General features: G+C 39.2%; 1 protein-coding gene across 2 annotated transcripts in view; it reads right to left on the bottom strand.

Moving 5' to 3' along the window:
* ESR1 (estrogen receptor 1) overlaps positions 1–14,005 on the bottom strand; it is a 275,328-nt gene that overhangs the window by 207,701 nt on the left and 53,622 nt on the right. The window contains exon 4 of one of the 2 annotated variants that reach the window (XM_012646801.1): positions 896–1,009. In XM_012646801.1, coding sequence (XP_012502255.1) covers positions 896–1,009 — 114 coding nt within the window. Of the gene's footprint in view, positions 1–892; positions 1,010–14,005 lie in introns of both variants that reach the window. The other variant, XM_012646799.1, reaches the window with a different exon arrangement.

Here is a 14,005-nt window from a genome sequence, read left to right as displayed (position 1 = left end):
TCCCCTCCATATCATCCTGAAACACTGAATGCATCTGTGACTTTGTTTTAATTACACATTTCCTATTTTCTTCTCTCCCACTGTGTTGAAGGCTATCCAAGACTAGAAGCAATGTCCCTCAAGATGACATTCCCAAGAATATAAGAAGCTCAATCAGGCAACCACATTGATGGAGCTCCTAACATCCCCAGAACTGGACTCGAGATTTCTGGATAAGAAAATTGGAATATTGGATACATGAAAAGACAGCAAACCACACACACACAGCCACAATGACACAAGCCCAGGGCAGCAGCTCCTGCTTATGCTTTGGGATTTGTTAGTGCTTGGTGTTCATTTAAATGTCCCAGCACCAAGCCAGACACTGAGGTTAAGAAAGTGTCTGGTTGACTCACTTTCCAAAGGAGAAAACTGCCTTTTGATTCAAATTCAAATTCCCCAAGAAATGGTAAGAGATGGGAAGGTTATAAATTAGCTATTTAGCTTTCACATTTACAGGTCTCAATTTAGGGAAAGCTTATCCTCAGATATCATTTTCTAGCCATCGCAATATAAACAGTAACTGAAAAATATTTCTAGAATAACTCCCTGAGCTGTCTTTGTTTCCTTCCACCACCACCTCCCACACACCTTTGATTTAAAATATAATTATTTATATTGAAAGTCTAAAACACAAAATGGCATGTTAGAATTTACAGTTCCAGCTACTTCCATTTTCTTAAACAAAATATATTATGAAAATACTTTTGTTGAAAAGAAAAATAAGAATAGGAAAAACATTGAACTAGAAAAGAAAACACTAAATCCCCACAGCTGTTACAAGAGCAGAAATAGCCAGCACTGGACAGCGGCCAAGGCCATCCCCGGGGCCCCCCGTGGGAGGTGCACCTACCACCTTTCATCATCCCCACTTCGTAGCATTTGCGAAGCCGGCAGGCCTGGCAGCTCTTCCGCCTGTTTTTATCAATGGTGCACTGGTTGGTAGCTGGACACATGTAGTCATTATGTCCTATTAAAAGCAAGAGGACAGAATTAATATTATTTCAGGAAACTTAGCCAGTCAGAATCTACAGGCAAACAGTTTGGAGGATGTTTTCCTATTTCGCGCTTGGCCTTACTATGTTGCTACCTCTGCCTGCCTGGCTTTTCCTGTCCTTGAAATGTAAACATAACCTCTCTTAAACTTCATTTCTACAGCAGCCAATTGCTTCAGAAGTTCTTTAGGCAAATCACCTCCAGTTCACACAGCCTATATTTTGCAGCTTAATGTTTTAGATGAGCTCACAAGATTATATCTTCTCAGGAGATAAGGCTTTGGGGGTTTTTTTTTGTTTGTTTGTTTGTTTTTTTGCTTTTTGTTTTTTTAACCCAGGCCACTCGCTAAAATTGCTGTCAGGGTAGAGTTGTTAGAAATAGAATTTTCAGGAACAGAGTTTCAAAGTGGCCCTTTAAAAAATACAATTTAAAGCATCTTTAGGTAGGTATTAAAATGCAACACAAAATACCTAAACTCAAGCCAAGTCGAGGGTGGTTGGCTGGGCTGCCGCAAGGTTCGACCCTTAGGTTAGTAAGTTAGTTCATCATTGACTAGCGAGAGGACACTGAGCAAGCTACTTAGTGTCTCTAGGTCTCCCTTTCCTCCTCTCTAGCCTACAGAAAATAATGGCACCCACCACACAAAATCGTTCTAGGAATTAGAATAATTGAGAGCTTTTTTTCACCTCTCCTGCATGCCTCGACCCACACCAATCTGTTTTCCACCTTAGTTGCCTACAAAAGCAGCTTCCCTAAGATCACCAACGACTCCTGTTGCTAGACCCAACAGATATTTTTCAGTCCACATCATACTCGAGCTATTAGAAGCAGAAGCTGCTGACAACATTGACTCCTCCCTTCCCCTTGAAACAGCCTTTTCCTTTGGCTTCCAGAACACAAAACTTCTGGTGTTTCTTCTGCCTCTCAGGTTGTGGCTTCTCAGTATTGTTCGCAGATTCAATTTCCTGCATCCAACATTAAGCCAGAGTTGCTTGGGGCTCAATCTTAGGCCCTTCTCTTCTCATACTACCCCATATTCTCCTATAAGAGAATCTACTCCCAGTTATGTCTTCCATATCACCAAATGCAGAACACGTACAAATTTATACTCCCAGCCCAAACCTCTTCTCTGAGCTCCAGGCACACACATCCAACTACCCCCAGGAAGTTTCTGCTCTAAGATTTAGTAGTCATCTTCACTCCTTAAAAAAGTCTGATTTATAATGTGCAGAATATTAAACTTCACAGATTAATAAATATTGGCACGTTTTTATAAAGAGGTCTGTTCATATAAGTCTAAATTCATACACATCTTGGGGAAATGTCCTGAATTTTAGACCAAGGGAATGATACATACTATTTTAAAACACGGCTCTCATTCTCTCCCTCAAAAAAAATTGAATATATATTTCACCCTCTAATTGAGATTCTCTGCTTAAGTCTCTATTTTCCCATTTACTAAGGGCAAGATGCAACCTGTAGCGAAATGTTTTAACTATAGAACTCTTTGTTCTTTATTCAACTTAAGGGTCAGTCCCAATTAGAATAGGGTGGGGTGGGGACCTGACAAGAAATGCTGGTCCCATAAAGCTTGGTTTTCCATCTTTAGATATACATTATAAAAGTCACTATATAAATAGGCTTCAGATCAAATTAATATCTGTACTCTTCTATTGCCTAATAGAAACCAGCAAATTAGTCAGCAGAGTTATAAACCTGTAACTTTAGTAAAAGACCACACACTGACTCAAATAGTTATTATTTTTAGATTTGCCCTTATTAATTGGGACAAACAGAAGAAGTAATAGAACAGAAATAAAATTTATCTGGGCAGATGCCTACTCTAAACAAAAGGTGTATTCTTCTGATACTTTAAAGAAACTTTTAGTGTTTGGTCTTCTATGGTGTTTATGCAATATTTGTTGATATATTTTAAAATGAGTATATACTAAGTCTCAGAAGAAATTGGTCAATAACCATTCAAACCAAATATTCCTTTGACTCCCTTTCTCTCCAAAGTCAGTTATTTTGCAAGCCAAAAGAAGATGGGAGAACCAAACTGGGTCAGAGGCCAATTGGCTGAGTCTTATGTTTGGATTGGCCATCCGTGGTAGATGTGTATCTTTATACAACCAAGTGAAATTCCTGAACTAACATGTTTAATGCATAAAATACAATAGATTTCTACAACTGAATTCATCTCTTAACGAAAATGAAAAGAGATATACAACAGAATCATGTTCATATTGCAAACCTTTATGGCAAAGTTAGGATTGATAAAGTGGCAAAAAGAAAAATTTAATGAGTACATATTTGAACTATACAATTTAAACAAATTCTTGTTAACCAAATACTATAAACAACTATTCGTAAGTCTTCAACTTCCATCAGAAGAAGAAAAACAACAAAGTAGATTTTTTCTTTTCCTTAATAAGCATAATTTGGCCAATACATATTATCAAAGCAATTAAGTTGCTTGATAAGTTGCTTAAGAAGAAATTAAGTTGCTTAAGAAGAAATTCCTTTTTCAATTTTGTTGTTTGGTCTTGTAAAAACAGCACATGAAGAAATCCTATTGAAGTAGAATTAATTTTTAAAAACAACTCACACCAATTACATTATTGAAACACACGATGTGGGTTTTTGCTTGTTTGTTTGTTTGCTTATTTTTTACTGAAGAGACAGAAGAACTGTGTGTACCTGTGACCAGATTGGCCCAAAAGTTCCTTCTGTGCAGGTCTGGATGAAGCAAGATGTGATGTTCAGGTGAAGGTTTGGAAAAATACTCATCGCTATTTTCTTGTCCACCAAAAAATGAAAATAAAAGCCTTTGGGGGAATCTAGGGTTTGACTAGGAGTAAGTGGAGGGGAAAGGCAGCAAATGAAACAACCAGAGGGACAGGGAGTGGGGAGGGAAGACTCCTGTGAGCAGGAACCCCCAGGCCAACCCCAGCTGCTGCAGCAAGACCAGGATTCACCAAGTTTTCCCCCAGCTTCTCTGAGGTTCTTTTCTCTTGCCTTTTTCTTTTTCTTTCTCATTTTTCCCTCCAGTAGCAGCTGTTTTTGCTTTGTTATCATCACACAGAAAGTCTACATTTGTTAGTTATAAAAATAAACAATGACCCATATTCAGAGATTCAAAAGGAACATAAAGACAGGCCAAACAATAGCCTCGGAGAAATCTAATATTGTGGCTCTTTGCTACTGTCACACTTTTCCTTCAGTATTTCCTGGCAGTCACCTCAGACCTAATCTCTTTCCTGAGCTTGGGACTTGCATGTCCACCTGCCCCATCCATTAAGACTTGACTGTCATAGACTCTCCAAGATGGGTGAGTCCCAAACAGAACTGACTCTTCCTTCATCACCAATCTGTTCCTACCCTCCACCACACCATAAAGCCTGAAACGTAGGCATTACTCTAGATTCCCCCTCTTCCTCACTCGACCCCTCCTCTCTACCCTGCACCACACACACACACACACACACACACACACAGACACAGATCAAATCAATTATTTTTTTAATTCTTTCTCAAAACAAAACCATTGTTGCCTTGCGTTCCCTGTCATCTCTGCAGTCCATACCACCTTCCCCCTAGATTACTGCCATAGTCCACTGCAGGACTCTCTGCCTCCAGCCTTTCCCTGTCAATCATTCCCCACCGTGTGGCCAGAGTAATTTTCCTGAAACCATACACCATCATGCCACTATCCTGCCTTAATATCGTGAGGCTACTCCAGTTTCTAAAAATAAAATCTAAATGCCTTAACACAGTTCGCAAAGTTCTTCTTAAAGCCTTTTCTTGCCTTCTCTCCCCATTCTCTAAGTCACATCCAAGTTCTAGCTGTGTCTTTCTGTTGAAACACAGCACGCTCCTTCCCACCCCTGGGACTTTGCACGTGCTTGTCTTTCTCGTGGAAACACACTTTCCTTCCTCTTGGCACAACTGACTCCTACTCATGTTTCAAGTGTGACAGTCAAGAGACCAGTCCCTCTGCGCAACCTTTTCTGCCCCTCCAACTGCGCCTCATTTGTGTCCTGTCACAGCACTTACCACACCAGATTCTGACTGCTTGCCTCATTCCCCAGATCAATGTGGGCAAGGGATGGACCACATTGGTCCCAAGTATCGCCACTGATCCTGTACCCAGCACATTCCCAAGCACACAGTGGAGCTCAACAGTACATGTTACCTGAACAACATAGAGATGCTAAGGCTCTGTGTTTCCCTCACACTCCCCACCCTGTCTGTAGAGCAAAGGCCTTTGGAGGGGGCAGACTGAGGCCCCATGAAGGAAGTAATGAGTAAGAACAAGGCTTGGTCCTACGGGTGGCTGGAGGAGCAGGAAGCCAGTTTATGGGGGAGGTCTGTTCTTCCACACCAAGTGGGGCCACACATTAGCGTAAAACAGTAGCTCTTCACAGGTGAGCAGGGCCAAGAAGGGATCAGGAAGCTCGTGTATTACCCACAAAGCAGCTTCACCACTGTTTCTATTTTGACGCTTTGCTGATTCCCTAATGCATTTCATGATTGCTCCAAATAAAAATCAACCTATTCTAATTATTTTAAAGTTTGCTCTTTATAAAAATGCTTTTCTGAATTAAAATGATATTTTTCCTCTCTGATGTTTTGCTTACGTATGCATTTTAATATGGTTCATTTCACTAATAATGATTTACTTTCATAGGGTGTTTTTAACTTTTTAAAAATTTCTATTTCATGATTTTATTACCTCTCCAAGATTAGCAACCTCCTCAATTCATCTCCCCCGCTTACTGCCATCACCAGAAAACACAGTTAGCTGTAAATATGATGGGTCTATTGTATTATTTCCTATAGAAAATAAAAATTCTTATGAAGGAATTACTAACAAGGTTGAAGTATTGTAGGAGAAAAGGAATACCTTAATCAAAGGGTCTCTTAAAAATAAAATATATGTCTAGGAGATGGACACCCTTGAAGCCCTAACTCGGGTGGGACAAAGGCAATATATGTAACCTAAACATTTGTTCCCCCATAATATTCTGAAATAAAAAATGTTTTAAAGAGTAATAAATAAAATATATAGACTGTTCACCAATCGACATTTTATAAGAGGAGCTAAAGTTCAAAATGCTCTATTCATAGGTTAATAGTTTAATATAAAGATATTACAAATATTTACTTCAATCATAACCCATAAATTTGAAGGTCCATTTGCCTCAATAAAGCAGTTCCGTGACATAAGTAGGTAGTATAGTTATATTTTTCCTTGTTCATTACCTTCTAACTTTTTGGAGTCAGCAGTTGTACTTGAATGATGCTTTCCAACTATTTCTATCTCCAATTGACACATTTCAAAGTGCTCCACAAGCTCACAACACTCCTAAGGAAGTTCACATGCAGATTTAATTCGTAACTAGCAAACTTCAAAATATATGATATCAACTCTTATTTTATGTTTTTTCTTTTTAAGAAATGAGCTCACTAAAGATATATACAGTACTCTGAAAAAAATGCATTAAAATCAAGGAGACTTTCATGAGGTTAGGCAAAAAGCCAAGTATGTAAACTGGGAAAAGGTTTTTGCCCCGTTAAGAAATAAACACTTAACATTTCTTATCAACATGTACAAGCATTTAGCTAACTGTTCACATTTTAAGGTGTGTAAATGAAAATGAATTCTGAAAGATAAATTGTCTCTCCAATGTTTAAGCACCCACACACCAAACAAAAGCAGATTTTAGTTAATTCTGTCAAAAAGCCTCATTGAGGATTCCAAAAAAATAATATTTATTTTCAAAGTCCTACTCTTTTATACCTGATTGATCCATAAATGTAGCTAACATCTTTAAAGCTTGTTATCTATACAGTCTCTTTATTAAAGGCTCTCATCGAACATCTGCATAAAATTAACCAGAGTTTATTAAAATTTGAAGCATCCAGGAACCGTACACAAATAATTTAAGTTGCCAAATAAGATGTTAAAGCTGGATCTCTTTCTACATCTAAGCATCAACATGTATTTATAGAGTGTTAAATACAGCTTTAAATTTGATGTGAATCATAAGATCCTATACATACTTGGCCAAAGGGAAATCTACACTAGTTTTATCAGTAAAAAGACTCTTCTAGGTACTAAACATCGTATGCCAGATGCTGTCTTATACATGGACTGTTTCATTTAATCCCCTTGGCAACTTCATGAGAGAGGAATTACATTAATCCCCATTTTACAGATGCAAAACTATGATAAAATTTACAAAGCCTGCTTAAAGCCACACAGCAAGCAAGTGGCAGATGAGTTTTCAACCAAGACCTCCCTCATTCCAGAGTCTCAACTCTTATCCATTCTCACAACCTTCATACACAGAAGGCCCAACTTCCCCAAACAGCAAGCTCTTAACTCAACAACAGTATCTACTTTCCAGATGGCAATAATGGTAGGATTTTCTGAAGCTATCTGACCATGGAGTATTCTGCTTCTCAGGAAACTCATGTATAAGAAAGTAAAAAGCGAGGAATTAATACAGCCAACCCAATGTTATTGTCTTCTATATAATAAATCTGCAAGTTAAATACTAAGAACAAACCAATACTGAATTTTCTGGGCAATGCATTTTGACTTATATCCCAGGGATGAAATGCACAGCCCAACTCCCCTAAACATGACTGTACAGAGGAACAGAAGTCTTGCCCTCCCTTACACACTGAGGAAAATATTGACTTCCTGCATTATCTACATCTTCCTGATCCCCTGACTCATGACTGACACTTTGTCTCGGTAGTACCACACACATTATTTCCCAGAGGAAAGAAGCGTTACGGGAATTGCGGGGTAGACCTAAACAACAGGTTCAAACAGTGATGTTTTTGGAGCCCACTAGCAAAAAGAAAAGGAAGACTAGCAGGGAATTTGTTGTGGAAGGGAGAGTTCAAAATGTTTTTAAATGAAAGTAGCAGTGTATGATTGTTGTAAAAACAAAGGATTAAAAGTACTTCAAGTTATGCCAAGGGAAAAAATCATACCAAAATACGCATTAATCTCTTTGAATATTAAAGTAGATGGGGCAGAGAGATGTGAAGAACTTGTACATGGCTTTGCCAAATACTTAAAGCTAGAAGGAGAAGGAGGAAGAAGTCAAAGATTCTGGTGGCGTATGCCAGGATGTCTTGAATATCATTCTTACCGTTAATCAAGAAGGAAATCTAATTTGGGAGAAGGGCGGCAAGAAGAGACATGCAACAATTTTAAACATATTGTATTTGAGATTTCAGTAGTACGCCAGCATGCAACTGCCCAGCAGGCTATTGTAAATACAGTATTGCAGCTTGGAAGTCATGTCAAAATGAACTGGGAGACCACATTACCCAGCAATTCCACTCTCAGGTATATACCCGAAAGAACTGAAAGCATGAACTCAAACAGATGTTTTTATACCCTTGTTCCTAGCAACATTACTCAAAATAGCCAAAAGGTGGAAATAATCCAAACATCCATCAATAGGCAAATGGATAAAGAAAATATGGCATCAATACAATGGAATATTATTCAGCCTTAAAAAGGAATGAAATTCCGACACACGCTGCAGCATGAATGAACCATGAAGACATTATCCTAAGTGGAATACACCAGATGCAAAAGGATAAATATTAAATGATTCCCCTTATATGAAGTACCCAGAATAATCAAATTTATAGAGACAGAAAGTAGAACAGGGGTTACCAAGAACTGTGGGGAGGGGGAATGGGAAATTATTGTTTAATAGGTCCAGAGCTTCAGTGTGGGATGACGGAAAAATTCAGGTTGCACAACAATATGGATGTAATGTCACTGAACCGTGTACTTAAAAATGGTTAAAGTAGCAAACTGTATATTATGTATATCTTACCATGGTTTTTAAAAATGAAGTTGGAGGTGCGGGGAGTATCTACATGAGGAAGGTCAGGAAAAGGAATCAAAGTGGGCCTGGCAGGATTTCCTCCTGCGCCACAGCACCCGGCCCAATGGCTGGAGAGGGCAGGGGCCATGCGCTTCCCCTGGACCGGGCGCTGTCACACCCAACCATCATGAGCAGCAAGTTAAGTTACTCTAATTCCCATATTATAGAAGCAGAAACTGAGACTCCAAGAGGTTGACTCACTTATTCAAGGTCTGTCTCACTCACAAGTCCTCGCTCTTCTGGGAACACAGTGGTAGGGTTGGTGAAATAAAAAGAACTCAGCAACTACTGAATCAGAACACTTAAATCTTAAGTTACGCTTAAAATAAAATTCCCTAATGGAATTACTATATTGTATCATTGGGAGGGCGTTTTAGAAGCAGCAATAAAATTATTTCCAGAACCTGTGATTCCTAACACTCCCATAGTTATGTCTCTGAAAATATGAGAGATTTAATCACATGAAAGGTATTCATCAACAGATTATGACATATAAAAATCTTTCTGGAAAACCTTTCCACACACTCCAGCGTAAAATAAGGAGAGAAAGTGAAAGTAGAAAGCAAAGTATTGAGGAAATAAATAAGAAATTTACATCCTGTGAAAGAACAACTGCAGCATTATGTTTGGAAATAAATTTTGAGTCAGATATTAAAGTGAATATTCTCCAATTTAAGACCAATGTAGCGAGCCAAACAAAATGAAATAGAATTTGGCTGTCTCAGCGAACACATTCCTAAAAATCCAGTGAGGACATTCAATGTGCCATGATTTGAACTATTTCGTAACCACATCTGTACACAATGGCATGCAAATAAAAACGACATGCCTTAATAATGCATCCCAAATTGTATTTGTACACCTAGTCAATTCTAGTTAATCTTATCGGTGACAAAAACCCCCTCTAACTGGCATCTTACTTTTATTTTCTAAGTGAAACAAAAAAAAATATTATTCACATCTAGGTAAATTTTCAATGAAAGAGTTTTTCTTAAAAAAAGATTCTAGGAAAGAATATTGTCCTGGAAACTTTTTTTTTTCCTAAATGAAAATGAAGTAAAGAGGAAATCCTCTATGTATTTGCCCTTACTAGACCCCTGTCTGCTAAAACTTTGGCCAGGATAATGACATGATCCCTCTTTTTGTCCAGCCTCTTGCTTACCATCTGCAAAACCACAATTGTGTTAAGCACCTGGCACAGGATCAAACCAACAGCTGCAATAAAGGAAAACATAATGAAATCAGTGGCCACCATCTCATGTAATACCCCAGAGACAAGAACTGCTCTCGATAATGCCTCTCAGGACTGGACAAATAAGCAAATTCTACAGCCCAGAAAAGGACTTTCTGAAGTTACTACTTCTGGGACAAAAGATAAGCAAAAACAAAGAGGAGAGAAGTGTGACAATTGGTGTGATGAGTTCAATACCAGGCAGCATTCAGCTCACCTCCAGACCCTTCCCCTTTGCTCTGTTCAGTAGTTCCCAGAGAATTCTCTAAGCTTCCTTCCCACCTGCACTCATTTAAGGTCTGAACCCTGGCGTCCAAAAGTAGTAGAAACAAGTTCAAACTGTTCTTGTCCTAAGCTGAAGAAGCAAGGAAGGGGAAAATGGTCTAGTGCTCAGAACAGGAGGGTAAAACTCAGAAACCCTGAGCAGAGCTGTGTTTACTGTCCTGGATTCATAAAATCATGAATAAGTACATTTTCCCATCCTCCTATTTCTGGCCATTTCTGTGCTTTGGGAGAGAATGGAAGAGGCTGTGTTTCCTAAGATCTGGTATGGTGGTGGGCTATGGATGTCCCTCAAGTTGTCATACTTGAATGTTCCTTGTAGACTTTTGACCCTCTAAAGTGCTAAATGAGGGGTTTCACTCATCTTCAGAAGCCCTCCCAATTAACCTCCTAGGAGAGGTTCCTCCGGGGCACCCTGATAAGAGTGATGGAAGAACAGTCAGGAGCTTCTGATTCAATGGTCAGATGGTTCCTCTAGGACATCTTTAACGTGTGAGTTCTGTCATCCCATTTTTAAAAAATTAAGTCCACTTGAAAAATAAGAAAACAAACCAAACGATAGTCATCTATCAGACTTGGAAATAACTACCAGCCTACTCTCTCGGCTTAAATATAATAACAATTTCTCCTAACAAGGACAAATTGAAAAATGCTTGTTTTCATTCATTTTATTGTCACTGAACCTTTATGGGATGGTGGTTTGATAACATAAACAAAATCTATGCATAAGGAAAAATGTTTTACATCTATTTATACTTACCTGCATGGTAAATTTAACCCGAAGTAGAGTAGGTGATTATCTACGCACGTGATAGTCCTCACGGTAGAGTGTAGTTTCTTCCACACGTGCTGCAGTAGCCCTGCACTCTGGCAAAGAGCCGAGTGCATATTAGATGCTCAGCAGAGGGGTATTAAAATCCACACTGCCTGGGCATCCAGACAGCTCGAGTCTCTGTGGTCACACCGTCCTGGCAGGAGAGTTATCTCAGTGCGTCACACTTTGGAAAGGAGCATTGCTCTCATTTCTCAAGGGTGTGTTCGGCTTCACAATCTCCATTCTGTCCACACCCAATTCTATCTGATGAGAACAAGAGAGCCCAGGAAAATCTAGTGCCTCCCTTTCTAGAACTAGGCTTGGGAAAGAAAATGACCCAGCTGTGTGGCCTGAAGGTGCTATTTAATGTCTGCTGGCCACAGCCAGGTCCTCATTAGGAAAAGGCAAGACACGAGTCTGTTGGTCAGCAAGGCCCATTCTAGTTCTAAACTTCAATTATTTTCTTTCCTCACTCTCCTGAGGTCTATATTTCCTTGTCAGTTGGCTTCTTGACATACCAGATTGATGATCTTTTCACTGATTCCAAAGAGTTTAGAGCAACTTTGTGGTCTCTGCTCTAAGTCTCAGCTACGTGGGCTTATTTAGGGAATGTTGCAGTGTTAGGAGCACTAAGTTGTGTCTGAGTTCCAGGCTCCATGTAACCATGGGTGAGCCAGGTAACCCCTCTGGGCCTTTGGATACCTCCATTAATGGCTGCTATATGGCCCAGTGAAATAATATATGTAAATACTTTGTCAACTGTAAAGCATTGTGCCAATAAAAGGTATTATTATGCCATATTAAGGATTAATATACAGCCATCAAAAAAGAACGAATGAGACCTACATGCACTGAAATGGAAAAATCTCCAACACACATTATTCCATGAGAAAAGCTAGGCACAGAATAATGTGTAGAGTATAATGCCACTTCTGCTACCAAAATATACATATGTATGTATGTATATATATGTAATGTTCAGAGGAAACTGTTAATAGTGTCTACCCACTGAGAAAAGGACTGTGGAGTTTCATATGAGCCCAGAGGAAGACTAACCTTTAATCATGTACCATTGTTGTACTGTTTAACATTGAACCTTGTGTATTTGTTAGCTGGGTTTTTTTAATAATGAAATAAGAGAAAAAAATATTTTAAAAATTTCAAGCCAACACCAGCCCGGCGTCAAGAGTCTTCACTTTTTTTCTGGTTCTGCTACCATCCCATCCAGAGGTTATTTCTCTCTGTTCTGCAACCCACACACTAAGCAATCAACTTAACCACCAGAACCTTGTTAAGCAAGAGAAAACTACCACATTTCTTTTAGGCAGAATAGGAAAAAAGGCTAAGGGTGAGCTGTGTTTTTTAATCTTCAGATACTCCAGCAAAGAACAGGCGGCAGAAACTCAAACCGTGGGTGGAGGCTCTAGGCTCTGTTTCTCGTCTAGCCATTCACAAATCCAAATCGACCTCGAGTATATCTACAACTCTCCTCCTCCCAAGCTGGGCCAGTTGCCCCTTGTTTTCAGCTGACCCAAATCTTTATCCCTGAGGGACTTTGGTCTCCTCTCTGTGTAGAAGATGAATTCCTTAACCTTTATCCTATGCCAGCTAAGATACAAGGAGGCACACAGGGGCGTTCTGGGTTCTGCCCATTGCATGGTAACAGTCCATTTCCCCCTGGCAATCAGGACTAACCCCAGCCAACTCTGTGCCCTGCTTCTCTTGTCTGTTAACCTAGTGGGACAAGAAGCCAGGTATTGTCAGGCGGTAGTCCTCACCTCCCCCGTCCCTTTTGGAAGCACTCCTTCCCCTGGGGGACACAAGAGAACACAATGGTTAAGAATCAGGCTCTGCAGTCAGACTAGTCAGGTGCCATATTGGTTTTGCTGCTTATATATCTGTTTCCTCATCCGTAAAATGAGAGTAATTACAGTGCTGACTTCCTCAAATTTTGGGAAGGATTAAAGGGGATGATTCATCCAAGACACATAACCTAGAGGCCGGGGCACAGCAAGTGTTCATTAAACATTAACCATCATTATTATTAAATACTAAATCTCCAGACTAACAGTGCTCAGATTTGTAAAGATGGCATCTAAAAGATAATAGCCTCAAACCAATCAATAATAACCTATCATTTTCTTAGTAGTTAAACAATCCATTTTTACCCTTAAGTAATTCTCTTCACATCATATAACTTGCTAGGCTACACTTCGGCAGTCAATTGTAAATCATGCAAAACACTTGGTCCTATCCAAAAAATCCATTCCAGTCAGCATAAGGCTAACCATCAGAGCTGGAAACTATTCTAATGCTTGAAAAAGCAAGCAAAAATATAAGAAAAATGGCCATTTATTCAAGTCTCTTAACAAAGTATGTTCAAACGCCTTTTAAAACAACTAAGAATTACAGCCTAACTGTCCAGGAATGTGGGAAAGTCATAACATGCCTATTGGAGAGACACTAACCCAGACTAATAATTCACTTCGGCCTTTAAGGTGAATGTGATTGAGTCTCCTGTCCAAGAAGTTACGGGACAATTGTCATCCATAGTCTGAAGTAAGCCCAAAACTATTAAGCCAATCTGTGAAACAGAAAAGTACTCTCATTCCTGATTCACGCTACCTGAATTTTCCTCGTTGCTTACAAATGAGAGCAGGGAAGAGGGACTATATTTTATTTAACAGAATATATTTCAAGAAGTGTTAAATTTGATAT

Source organism: Propithecus coquereli, unplaced genomic scaffold (genome assembly GCF_000956105.1).
Source record: "Propithecus coquereli isolate 6110/MARCELLA unplaced genomic scaffold, Pcoq_1.0 Scaffold25, whole genome shotgun sequence".
Taxonomy (NCBI): Eukaryota; Metazoa; Chordata; class Mammalia; order Primates; family Indriidae; genus Propithecus; species Propithecus coquereli.
This window is presented reverse-complemented; position numbering and strand designations above follow the sequence as displayed.